This window comes from Nannospalax galili, unplaced genomic scaffold (assembly GCF_000622305.1).
Source record: "Nannospalax galili isolate Female #2095 unplaced genomic scaffold, S.galili_v1.0 scaffold137, whole genome shotgun sequence".
Taxonomy (NCBI): domain Eukaryota; kingdom Metazoa; phylum Chordata; class Mammalia; order Rodentia; family Spalacidae; genus Nannospalax; species Nannospalax galili.
This window is the reverse complement of record NW_008340203.1, coordinates 1,709,306-1,722,086: the sequence shown is the minus strand read 5'-3', so window position 1 is coordinate 1,722,086 and position 12,781 is coordinate 1,709,306. Positions and strand designations below refer to the sequence as shown.

The 12,781-nt window shown below is 43.9% G+C and overlaps 1 protein-coding gene across 1 annotated transcript in view; it reads left to right on the top strand.

The window, feature by feature from the left end:
* Dnajc7 (DnaJ heat shock protein family (Hsp40) member C7) overlaps positions 1 to 12,781 on the top strand; it is a 40,487-nt gene that overhangs the window by 9,831 nt on the left and 17,875 nt on the right. The window contains exons 2-4 of the mRNA XM_008835277.3: positions 9,921 to 10,009; positions 11,509 to 11,633; positions 12,396 to 12,509. Coding sequence (XP_008833499.1) covers positions 9,921 to 10,009; positions 11,509 to 11,633; positions 12,396 to 12,509 — 328 coding nt within the window. The remainder of the gene's footprint in view (positions 1 to 9,920; positions 10,010 to 11,508; positions 11,634 to 12,395; positions 12,510 to 12,781) is intronic.

The window sequence follows — 12,781 nt, the reverse complement described above, 5'->3', positions numbered from 1 at the left end:
TAACATTAAAATATTTCTAAATAATAATTTAAAACAATTAAATTCCCATGTTGAAGTACCATTTGGACAACGCAAGTCAAAACGTTACTGAGTGCCCTTAAAAATCACAGGCTATAAACCGGGCATGGTAGCCCATGCCTTTAATCCCAGCACTCTGTAGGCAGAGGCAGGCAGATCTCTGTGAGTTCAAGACTGGCCTGGTCTACATAGTGATTTCCAGGCCAGCTGGGGCTACAGGGAGGCCCTGTCTCAAAAAGACCAAATATATACACACATAAGTAAAAATAAGCAGAATACTTGACTTACTGGCAGTATAAAGTAGTACTAGCATAGAGGAAAATATTTTTTCCCACCTTAAAGTTTTTCCACCAGTAAAATATTCTCTAAAATCAAAGCTCCTGAACACTTCCCTAAGAGTAATTTTCTCCTTCATTGTAATTTTAGTAAAATTGGATTTTTTTTTTTCCCACTTAGAAGGACTATTACCTGGGAAATCAGGGTTCCTTTTTGTGGATTCTTTGTCTTGTTGATTAGAGAATTTAAAAACAGACACAGAAGAAAGCTTTATTAGAATTTGAGAAACCATAGGCAGGCATGCTGTAAATCTCCATGACTGCCAGGAGGAGGGCGATGAAGAGGAAGAGAGAAAGCCATGGATCCAAGCAAGCCATCTTGCTTAGTGATGGCGGTCAGCAAGCAGCCACATGGGGTTGGGGTGGGGGTGTCTTAAGAGAACGAAAGAGAATGTCCAAAGTATCACAAGCATGCTTAGTATTTTGAGAAAAGGAAGAGTTGCCCTTTTCAAGGTAGAACTCAGAAAAGCAGACTCAGTGAAGATATGCAGTGTGTGGGAGAGGGGTTTCTGGGCATTTAAGTCCAGTGTCTAGGGCATAGTTATCCCTTCCATCTCCTTTGGGTGTCTTTAAGTGACTCTCCTTTCCTGAGCAGCAGTCTCCTGGCCTGGTGGTTGACAAAGCCCTGTTGGATTAACTCTTTGTTTGTTTGTTTGTTCTTGTTTTTGAGACTGGGTCTCACTGTGTAGCTCTGGCTGGCCTGAAACTCACTATGTAGACCAGGCTGGCTGCAGTCTCACAGAGATCTGCCTGCCACTGCCTCACAAGTGCTGGTACTAAAGGTGTATGCCACCATACCCAGCAACTCCTTAGAGAGTTTGGGGGCAGTTTAGAATGTCATGACTCCATCCAGGATTTGAGGTAGAACTTAGATTCTCTCTCTTTTTTTTTATATTTTTTATTTTTATTTTATGTGTATGCATGTATTGCCTGCATGTAGGTAAGTGCACCCATATCATGCAATGCCTGTGGAGGACAGAAGAGGCTGTTGGATCCCTTGGAACTGGAGTTATGGACAGTTGTTAGGTGCCATGTGGGTGCTGGGAATCGAACCCCGGGTCTTCTGCAAGAACAGTCAGTGTTCTTAACCGCTGAACCATCTCTCCAGCCCCTAGGTTCTCTTTTGACCTAGAGGAAGTAGTTTTTGTTTAATGGGACTCATCCTAGCATCTCTTCATTTGGTATTTTAAATTTGAAGGGGGTAGGCAGAGATGATGAGGGTGGCAGAGGTCCATCCTCAATAACCCCCTAAGCCTGCTAAATGTCTGTAATTACCTAACAGGAAGAATAAAAAGTATACCCCCCAAAAGCAGAAACCAAACAGATCAGAAAGTCTCCAAACACCACCTCATTCAAACTACTGCATCTCCCTTTAATCTAAATCATAAGTACGATCGGAAAAGCTTAACTTTATTTAAAATTATTCTATTCAATGCTTGAAGTAGAAGCAGTGTTATAAACCTTGAACTCACAGATATCTGCCTGCCTCTGCTTCTGAGTGCTGGGATTACAGGTGTGTGCCATCACACCTGGCTTCAAGTATTTTTCACAGTTTGTGTGCTCTCACATTTGCCTCTTGTGTGTAGTCAGTTCTTTGGGAATCCGTTCTCTCCTACACCATGTAGGTCCCAGGAATCAAGCTCAGGTCATCTGGCTTGGTGGCATACTCCTTTACCTATTAAGCCGTCTCACCAGCCTGAGAAAGTTTTTTAAATTGCCACCTAGTGAATCTAACATCTAACAGGTTGACTACTATTTCTGAATACCTCTGTACTTGCTAAAAAGTTAGTTGGCCTAAGACAGAGTGCTCAAGTTAAACTTGGAAGTATTTAGAGAGAAAATAGACATTTTTATAGGGCATCTAATTTGTGATGCATTGCAGTGTCAACTATGATGTTTAATGTGTTTTTAATTGCAAAGTTAATTAAAATTGTGCAAAGTTGTCTGGTGATCTTAAGCCTAAACTGTCTGATTTATTTATGTGATTCGGAGCCTAGCTAAGACCTGTATGAAGCCAAATGCGTTCCCTTGGCAGTATCTATGGGAGTGCGAGCAGGGAATGAACAGTACTTTCGGAGAGCACCCCTGCAAGCTCAGTGGATGCACAATGTGGAAGAGTATTTTCAAAGCTGCAGTTTTCTGACTGGGGAGAAAAATAAGCGAATCCATTTTACAAAGCAAGAGAAGAGCGTATTCTGCCTACCCACCTCCATCAGGAAGGGCTGATCTGTAGGTGACCTTTTGCATGCATGTAGAGGGAACAGATTTTTTTTTTAATTCATTTATTCATCTATGAGGGATTGGTATGTATGCCATGGCATGAGTGTGGCAGTCAGGACAACTTGCAAGAGTTGGTTCTCTCCTCCTAATGTGGGTCTTAGGGATGGAACTCTGGTAGTCAGGCTTTGCAGTAAGTGCCTTCATCTGATCAGCTGTTTTACCCCCACCCCCCCCTTTAATCTTTCAGGAGCTGTCTTCATAAGAATTGGTTGTTGGTGATAAGAGGCAGACTCGCTGGGCGTGGTGGCGCACGCCTTTAATCCCAGCACTCGGGAGGCAGAGGCAGGCGGATCTCTGTGAGTTCAAGGCCGGCCTGGCCCACAGGACAGCTGGGGCTACAGGGAGACCCTGACTCAAAAAGACCAAAAAAAAAAAGAAAAAGAGACAGACTCATTCCTGGCATCGCTTGTTGAATCAGAATTGCTGTGCTTACTCTCTGGAGTTAACCCAAGGATTGGGTGGGGAAGGGGGTAAATTAATTTTAATATAGCCTGGTCTGGTGATTCAGGCCTGTAATTTCAAGCAAATTTGGTGGCTGAGTAAGGAGGATTGAAAGTTCAGTACTGACCTGGACAGCTGAGATCTTATCTTGAACAAGAATTTTTCAAAAAGTCTAGCGATATAGCAGTGGTCCAGTGTTTTAGTTCCCCAGTAGCAAAAGAAATCATTTTATGATTAGTACACATTCATGTATTGATATACCACATTGTACCCCATAAATATGTATAATTATGTCAGTTAAAAAGTAAAATGTTGGATTGGAGAGATGGCTTCAGTAGTTAAAACACTGGCTGCTCTTGCAGAGGATCTGGGTTAGAGTCCCAGCACCTATGTGGCAGCTAACAACCATTTGTAACTCGAGCTCCAGTGGATCCAACACCCTCTTTTGACCTCCAAGGGCATTGCATGACAGGTGCACTTATATGTAGGCAGTACACTCATACACATAAAATAAAAATAATACATATTTTTTTTAAAAGTAAAATGTTTAGGGGGATTGAAGAGATGGCTCAGTGGTTAAGAGCACTGGCTGCTCTTCCAGAGGACCCGTGTTCAGTTCCCAACACCCATATGGCAGCCAACAACTGTCCTTAACTCCAGTTCCTGGGGATCCGATGCCCTCTTCTGACCTACACAGGCATTTCACACACATACACATACAGTAATATAGAGACACTTACATACATGTAATTAAAAAATAAATCCTTATAAAATAAGCTGGGTGTGGTGCCGCACACCAGCAGGTGGATCTCTGTGAGTTCAAGGCCAGCCTGGTCTGTATAGCAAGTTCCAGGCTAGCTGGGGCTACAGGGAGACCCTGACTCAAAAAAAAAGTAAAATGTTTTTAAAAACTCCAAAATTTCAAAGTTGGACCAAAATAAAAACAACCAGGCTGGGCAAATTATTAACAGAGTGTGGTAGTACATGTGTCCTAATCCTAGCACTTAGGAGGTTGAGGCAGGAGGATCAAAACTTCCAGATCAATTTTGGCTTCATAGGGAATTCAAGGTTAGCCTGGGATACATGAGACCTTGTCTCAAAACCAGACCAAATTAAAAACCCACAAAGGCTTCCAGAGCTAGGAGGCCTATGCAGTTACCTGGGTCCTTCTCCGTCGTGTTGGAGGACAGATGAATGAGCTCATACCTCAGAAAGCCTTGTGTCAATCTCCATTGCAAACATTTTGAGAAGATGAAAAAGTACAGGAGACAGAGCCCTGAATAGCATCACCAGGCCAGACTGGACAAGTGCATTTGGGCTGGCATTTTAAGGTTCAATCTGAATTTAATTTTGTTCCCACGGAAAAAGTAATCTAGTTGACCTAAAAAATTCCTTTGGGAATTTTTTAAAAAATTGGTCTTGAGTGGACGCAGTTATCCTCATTCTTCTGTTCTTAGTACTGATGTGTTTCAGTAGCTGTACGTACTGTACCATCACTTAGTTATCAGATGAATTAACACTGGCACTGGTGACAGATGCCACCACCAGGTTGCCCTCGATTCCAGGGTTAACTGGTTCTTCTTTTCCAGCTCTGCACCTTTGATACTTCCTCCTTCAGTCATTTTGCTCTGAGGACAACTTGAACCAGCTTCAGCTCTTGAATGGCTTTGGCCCTGGAATTGTTGCCTGTGCCGCCTTGTTCATTTTTTGCTGCATGGTGGATTCCACAGATCCGCTTTTGCCTCAGCTGGTCTTGGGGTCGTGCCCATTGGTTACAGCTTCCTTGGGGAGCTTCAAAATGAAGGAGTGATCCACTGGGCACTGGACCTGGAGTCAGAAAATAAGCATTCAGTCTAAAAGCACTAAGTGCCTATTGTTTAGGCAGCTGTTAATCAGCTACGTTTCTATGAAAATAAGTCTTTTTCATGAGCAACTGTGTGGGAATAGCTAATTCTGGCCTGATGTTGTGCAGTGTGAGGTTGAAACATGGTAACTTGTCACAACACATTTCTTGTTCTTTTGGATGTGGGCTGACTCTACATTGTTTTGTTTGCTCTAGAATGGAATCTACTCACCATTTACTAAAATGAAATGCACTTCTTGGGGGAGGCAGAGTCCAGTTCAATAGGTCTTGCATCTTAAAGAGAAAGACGCCCTGCTCCCACTATGACTAATTTTTAGGAAACTCATTTAGCTTGTTTAAACCTAGATTTCAGTTCTGGGGTGAATTTTATATACTAGAGCTGTTTTGTGTCTTAAAGAGATTCTTTTTTTTAAAAAATATTTTATTATTTTTATTTTGTGTGTATGCGTGTATTGTCTGCATGTAGGTAAGTGCACCTGTGTCGTGCAGTGTCCTCAGAGGACAGAAGAGGCTTTTGGATTCCCTGGAACTGGAGTTACGGACAGGTGTTAGCTACCATGTGGGTGCTGGGATTCAAACCTGGGTCTTCTGCAAGAACAACCAGTGTTCTTAACTGCTGAGCCATCTCTCCAGCCCCAAGAGAGATTCTTATTTAGTGTCCATGCCTTGTTCCCGATAATACAGAGTAATTTTAAGGTACTTATCAATAAGGGAGAAGTGAACATTAGATAGTGGAACATGCAAACTTTGGGTTCTGACAGGTGTGGGTCACATCCTGACCTTGGGAAAGTTGTTTGACTTCCAAACCTTAGTTTCTTCTGAAAAAATGGGAACAATAAACCTCACTCGGCTAATTGTGCATGGGAAGTACCTGGCCTCAATAACTGTTAGTGATGTCCACAGAAAGCTTCATTTGGGTTTATATTAGAAGCCAGCAGTGTACTAGGGCTCCATGGAGGGTGTTCTGGAAAGACTGCTGGTTTCAGTACCTCCTGATCTTGTTGCACTTGCTAATAACAAGTTTGATGCTGCTGACACAGTGCCGGAACATCTTTGGTTTTCCTCAGGGATCTGGATATTCCTAGTTACTGCCGGCTAAAGAAGAAGCTGGATCTTCTGAGGTCCGGATGGGGCTGGTGTTTACCCCGGAATTTACTGTTCCATTTCTTCCCCGCAGTTTGATTCAGCTTCTGAACTTACGGGAAGCCCTTGAAATCTCTTGGCATGTTGTTCTTCAAGGACAGGCTTCTCATGCAGTTTTTATAGCATTTTGCTTAACTTATATTTAAAGGAATTTTGTATACTGCATAGAAGGATTTTAGTTGGTCCTTCAAGTCTTGGCAGTGGGGGGGAAGATCTTTCCTGGGTTCTTTTAATGTTCTTTTTTGCAGCACTGTGAGAATTTATATAATAAATTCTCAAGCAGATTTGCATCCATCACATTTCAAATCTCCAACACTGATAGGTCACTTGTGTTCTTCTTTTAGCAACCTTTTCGTGTAACTAGGGCTCAGCATGACAGTGACAGAGAAGACTGGAAGGGGGGGCTGCCTCGATAAAAGGAGAGCGGCTTTGCCAGTTTGTAGTTTAAAATACATAGATAAATCAGTCGCAGACCTCTCCAATGCCCGTGCCCATAGAATCAACCTGTAAACTCTTGCGTCATCTCTACTGTTAACTGCTTAGAACGTCGCTCAGTGGCACGGTGCTTTCCTAGTATCACAAGTCCCTGGTACTTGGGGGCGCACACTAGACACTGTGACTTCTGTCTCTCCGTCCCCCAGGCAACCCTGAATTGACTTCTTTTGTATATATGGAGGTGTATGGAGACTAGGAAAACAAAGATCTTTAAAAACAAAAATGTGCAAATGTTTAGTGGTGTTCTAGTGATGAACCAATCATCTTCGTCTTTCAAGTTGGGCAGTAGAGTGTTATGAGATATCTTTGGTAGAGGCTACTGGTTTGTTCTTCTAAAATGCTTTGTGTCTGGTTGGAATCTAGTTAGTGGGTAGACAGATGGTGAGTACAGACAGGTGGTGGAGAGAGGGACCCTCGTGATAAGTACCAGCAGGACCCTGGTTCAGCAAGCCACTGCAGCCTGACCTTCATATGTGCCTATATCCTGCTCTGAGTCTCCTATCACTCAACTCTGCCTACCATCTTACACACCATTGTGTGTTTAACTCCTTTGCACGTCACGTGCTTTCCCATTTGTCCTTCAGTGACAAGTGCATGAGCCATTTTCTGGGAGTCTAAATCATTAAAATTTTTATTTTATGCATGTGTTTTGCCTGCGTGTATGTAAATGCACACATGCCTGTGGTGCCGGTGGAGGCCACAAGAGTTGGATCCTCTGGAACTGAAGTTACAGACTGTTGTTGCCATCATGTGGGTGCTGGGAACTGAAACTGGGTCCTCTGCAAGAGCAGCCAGTGTTCACCACTACTAAGCCGTCTCTCCAGCCCCCTCATTAAAAATTTTTTTTGCTGTTTTAAAAATATTTTATTTGTTTTTATGTGTATGTGTGTATTGTCTGCATGTAGGTAAGTGCACCCATGTCGTGCAATGCCCTCGGAGGACAGAAGAGGCTTTTGGATCCCCTGGAACTGGAGTTATGGACAGTTGTTAGATGCCATGTGGGTGCTGGGACTCGAACTCGGGTCTTCTGCAAGAACAACCAGTGTTCTTAACTGCTGAGCCATCTCTCCAGCCCTACTGTTGTTTTTTTTAAAAATATTTTTATTGCGTTTTTGTGAATTTCATATAATAGGTCTTAATAAAATTTAGACTCCTTCCCCATCCTCCCCCTCACTCCTCACCAGATACCACACGTTCTAGTGTCATATACTTTTTTTTCCCTCTTTTTAGGGTTTAAAAAAATATTTTTTTTTTAGGCTGGGCGTGGTGGCACACACTTTTAATCCCAGCATTCCGGAGGCAGAGGCAGGTGGATCTCTGTGAGTTCAAGGCCAGCCTGGTCTACATAGTGGATTATGTTGGATTTTGTCCTCTTTTGTTTTTTTTGTCTTTTTGAGACAGGGTCTCTCTGTAGCCCCAGCCGTCCTGGAACTTGCTATGTAGACCAGGCTGGCCTTGAACTCATAGAGATCCACCTGCCTCTGCTTTCCGAGTGCTGGGATTAAAGGCGTGCTCCACCACGCCTGGCTTAAATTTTATTTTATGTGTATGAAAGTGTATTGCCTGCATGTATGTGAGTACACCCTTGTCGTGCAATGTTGTGGAGGTCAGAAGAGGGTTTTGGATTCCCCTGAAACTGGAATTAAGGACGGTTCGTAGCTGCCATGTGGGTGCTGGGTCCTCTGCAAGAGCAATCAGTGCTCTTAACCACTGAGCCATCTCTCCAGTCCCATGTGTTAAGTTCTTTCCAGTCAATCATTCGTACCCAGATGTACTTCGTGTAAGTCTGATAGGTCTGATTAGCCTATCTAGAGTCTCTCCCTTAGGGAAGATCTACTCTCCCTCACCCAGCAAGAAACCTCACCCACCCATGACTTGGTGCACGAACCAGGGCTGGTGCACGAACAAAAGAAAACAGAGGCTTTCAGGCCACTGGGGACTTGCTCATATGAACTTGCAACAATGGTGACAGCATGCACAAGATCCATGCCAACTCAATCAGACAAAAACCCAGCATAGAATGAGGGAAATGGGCAGCAGGCCCCAACTCATTAAAATTCTTGAGACTGTGACCCGTTTCATATTGATAAGTCAGTTGCCCCCAACTGAATTACCTGAAAATGGATTTTCTGGAAATTTGCAAAAGAGCCTATGATAGTTGTGCTGGATAAGAGATGTCACAAGTTTATAGTCTTAGCACTTGGGAGGCAGGAGCAGGGGGATCAGCACAGCCTGGCAGCCTGAGTAGACCCACTCTCAAACCCCATCCCTCAAAAGCAAAAACAGAGAGGCAGTAGTTGTGACACACTGGAGTGAAACATTCAAAAAAATTTAGTGTTGCCTCCAGTGTAGCTCACTTAGCAACGTGGCAAAAGGGAAGAGGGACATCAGTTACAGTGAGGGAAGGGCTAAGTCTGCCTGGTGGGTGGGTGATTGTAGGCTGGAGTAGGCAGGACAGGAGGCCCATGCCAGGGTGTGAGAGGAGGGTTTGTTTTTTGGGGGTTTTGTGGTTTTTATTTTTTTGGTCTTTTTGAGACAGGGTTTCCCTGTAGCCCCAGCTGTCCTAGAACTCACTATGTAGACCAGGCTGGCCTTGAACTCATAGAGATCCACCTGCCTCTACCTCCCGGTATACGCCACCATTTTTATAGTTTGTTTGTTTTTAGGTTGGGTCTCTTGTAATATAGTCTGTCCTCCAACTTGGTTTTGTAGTCAAGGTTAGCCTTGAATTCCTAATATCCTGACTTTATATTCCAAGTGCTAGAATTACAGACATTTGACACCATACCTGGTGTGTTTTTGTTGTGTTGTATCTTTGTTTTGTTTTGTTTGTTTGCTTGTTTGTTTGAGGCAAGGTCTGACTGACCTGGACACTATGTAGATCAGGCTGACCTCAAATTCACATAGAGATCTGTCTGCCTCTACAGAGTGCTGTGATTAAAGACGTGTGCTATCAGTGCCTGGCTCTTGTATTTTGTCTCTGAGACAGGGTCTCATTCTGAACCTAGGCTGACCTTGAATTCACTGGGTAGCATAGGCTAACCTCAAACTTGCAGTAGCCCTCTTGTCTCAGCCTCCCCAAGTTCTGGGATTACAATTTAAGAGTCTCCACCAGCTGAGAGTTTTTTTGATTTATAGTTTGAATGTCTCTAAATAGTATCTGAAGAGTTTGGATTATTTCATTTGGACCACCCTTGGCTCCATCAGCCTGTTGAACAAATATATAAATTCCTTTGAGTATCACACTGACTTTCAGCTTATCTCCAAACTAAGGATTGCTCCAAAGAGATTACAGAGATGGTTCCTGAACTATAGTAACGAGATTCTTTCTCTTTCCTTTTCAGGGAAGCAGAGTCCTTCAAGGAACAAGGAAATGCTTACTATGCTAAGAAGGACTACAATGAAGCTTATAACTATTACACAAAAGCCATAGGTGAGAAGGACCTGGCATTATAGTAGATTCATTTGCCAAATACTGTTTGAAGTAGCTTCTAATTGTAAATTAGCCTTTTGCTTCGTGGGCTGGTAGTAGATTCATGAATGCAAGGCTTACCAAGTTCATGGTGAGTAACTTTTTCTAGCTGGAGTAGGTAGTGATTCTTGTGGCAAATTAAAGGCAATTTTTGAAACACTGTCAAAGGAAAAAAATGCCCAACTTGTGCATCTAATCATTGCCACTGTGTTTACAGTCTAGGGAAATGGGTTTGATGGGTAAAATTGAGTCCTATCTCCATGCTTACTTAATACGCCAGCATATTTTATTTTATTTTTGAGACGGTCTCATCAGTGCTGCTCTGTTTCCATGAATAGTCAAAGGTTTAGCTATGGCCTTGTAAAGACAGTGTATCAGCATGGGAGGAGAGGCTGGATGCAGCCCAGGATGTCCACCTACTCCTTTTAGACAAGGGCTCTGTTACTGAGCTAGACCCTGTTCACCCCTTCAACTTCTTTTTTATTACATTTTAATGTATATGTGGCGTGCGCACCCTTGTTTCTGCCATGGTTCACATATGCAAGTCAGAGGACAGTGTGAGGGAGTCAGTTCTCCTTCCATCATGTGGTTCTGGGGCTCGAACTCAGGCCATCAAGCTTGGTGACAGGTATCTTTACCCACGGAGCCATCCTGCTGGCCCTGTTGATTGGTTGTTTTGAGGCCTGTTCTTGCTATGTACCCTAGGCCGGCCTGAAACTGGCAGCCATTGTCCTGCTTATTCCCGAGTGCTGGGACCACCTTGAGCCACCATGCCCTGCTCCCTTCAGCCCTTTTAAAAAATATTTTATTTATTATTTTTATTTTATGTGTATGCATGTATTGCTTGCATATAGGTAAGTGTACCCGTGTCGTGCAGTGCCCACAGAGGACAGAAGAGGCTGTTGGATCCCCTGGAACTGGAGTTATGGACAGTTGTTAGCTGCCATGTGGGCGCTAGAATTTGAACCCATGTCTTCTGCAAGAACAGTCAGTGTTCTTAACCGCTGAGCCATCTCTCCAGCCTCCAGAATAGATTTTCTTTTACCTTTTTCCAATTTTCATGTGTGGTGTGTACATGTGTGTATATTCATTTTTGCATGTGGTAGAGGTGCACATGTATGTGCTTGCATGTGGAAGCCAAATGCTAATGTCAGGGATCATCCTTGGTTGTTCTCCACCTTATTCACTGAGGCAGGATTTCAGTCAAACCTAGTCAAACCAATATGGCCAGTCTCCCTAGCTAGTTTGCTGTGTTACAGCAAACCCTAGCTAGGCTGCAGTTACAGGCAGGCCTCTGTACCTACCCAGCATTGGCTTCTAGGGTCCTCACACTTGTGTGACAAATGCTTTAACCACTGAGCCATCTCTCCAGGCCTTCTTTAGCAAGTTCTGAAAGAGGCAACCCCTTAGTTTCTGTGGCCTGTGCTGAACTTTTTTCTGTTCTGTTGCCTTTCCTATAGATATGTGTCCTAAAAATGCTAGCTATTATGGTAATCGTGCAGCCACATTGATGATGCTTGGACGGTTCCGTGAAGCTCTTGGAGATGCTCAGCAGTCAGTGAGACTGGATGACAGTTTTGTGCGGGTATGTAATGGGGTGCCTTGGGGAAGACTGAGTTTGAACAATTTTCTCTAGCCCAGGATTTCCTATCTTAACTACTATTGTCATCTGTGGCGTGATCATTCTTTGTTGCAGGGTACTGTCTTGTGCAGTTGTAGACTGTTTCACAGCATCTCTGATGCTTGACCATCAGGAACACTTCCTCTCTTCACTTGTGACGAGAAACGTCTAACAGTGATAAATGTGCCTTGGAGAGCAAGTTGCTCCCATTGAGACCCGCTGCCTCATCCTTTTCACTTATGTTGGGGGATTTTGTTTTGTTTTTTTAATATTTTTATTTTATGTGTATGAGTATGTTGCCTGCATGTATGTGAGTGCACCCGTGTTGTGCAGTGCCGCAGAGGTCAGAAGAGGGCTTCGGATTCCCCTGGAACTGGAGTTAAGGATGGTTTGTAGCCGCCATGTGGGTGCTGGAAATCGAACCTGGGTCCTCTGCAAGAGCAGTCAGTGTTCTTAACTGCTGAGCCATCTCTCCAACCCCTTGTTTTGTTTTTAGACAGGGTCTTCCTGTAGCCCCAACTGGATTTCACCATGTAGACCAGGCTGGCCTTAAACTCACAGAGATCTGCCTGCCTCTGCCTCCAGAGTGCTGGGATTAAAGGCCATATATGCGCCACCACACCTGGCCCCTTCGTGTAGGTTTTATAGGGATGTTGCTGTTGCTGTTGAATTCTTTCTGCTTGCCCAGTCATGTTCCTTTGCTTCGTTTTGTGTTTTTTCTTCTAGGGGCATCTACGAGAAGGCAAATGCCACCTTTCACTAGGGAATGCAATGGCAGCATGTCGCAGTTTCCAGAGAGCCCTAGAACTGGATCATAAAAATACCCAGGCGCAGCAGGAGGTACGGACCAGGTCTGGTCTGCTGGCATCTAAAGTGGCAGTGAGGTGTACCAGGAAGGAGTGAAGGCTTGAACGGCAGAACTGAGATCTAGTCCCACTTCTGTCATCGCCACATCTGGTTGACTTTAGGCAAATCGCATAGTCGCTGAGACTTCATTTCCTCATCTGTTGAATGTGTTTTAAATATGATTACAGCTTTAAAAAGTGTGAATAGATAGCTGGGCGTGGTGGCGCACACCTTTAATCCTAGCACTTGGGAGGCAGAGGCAGGTG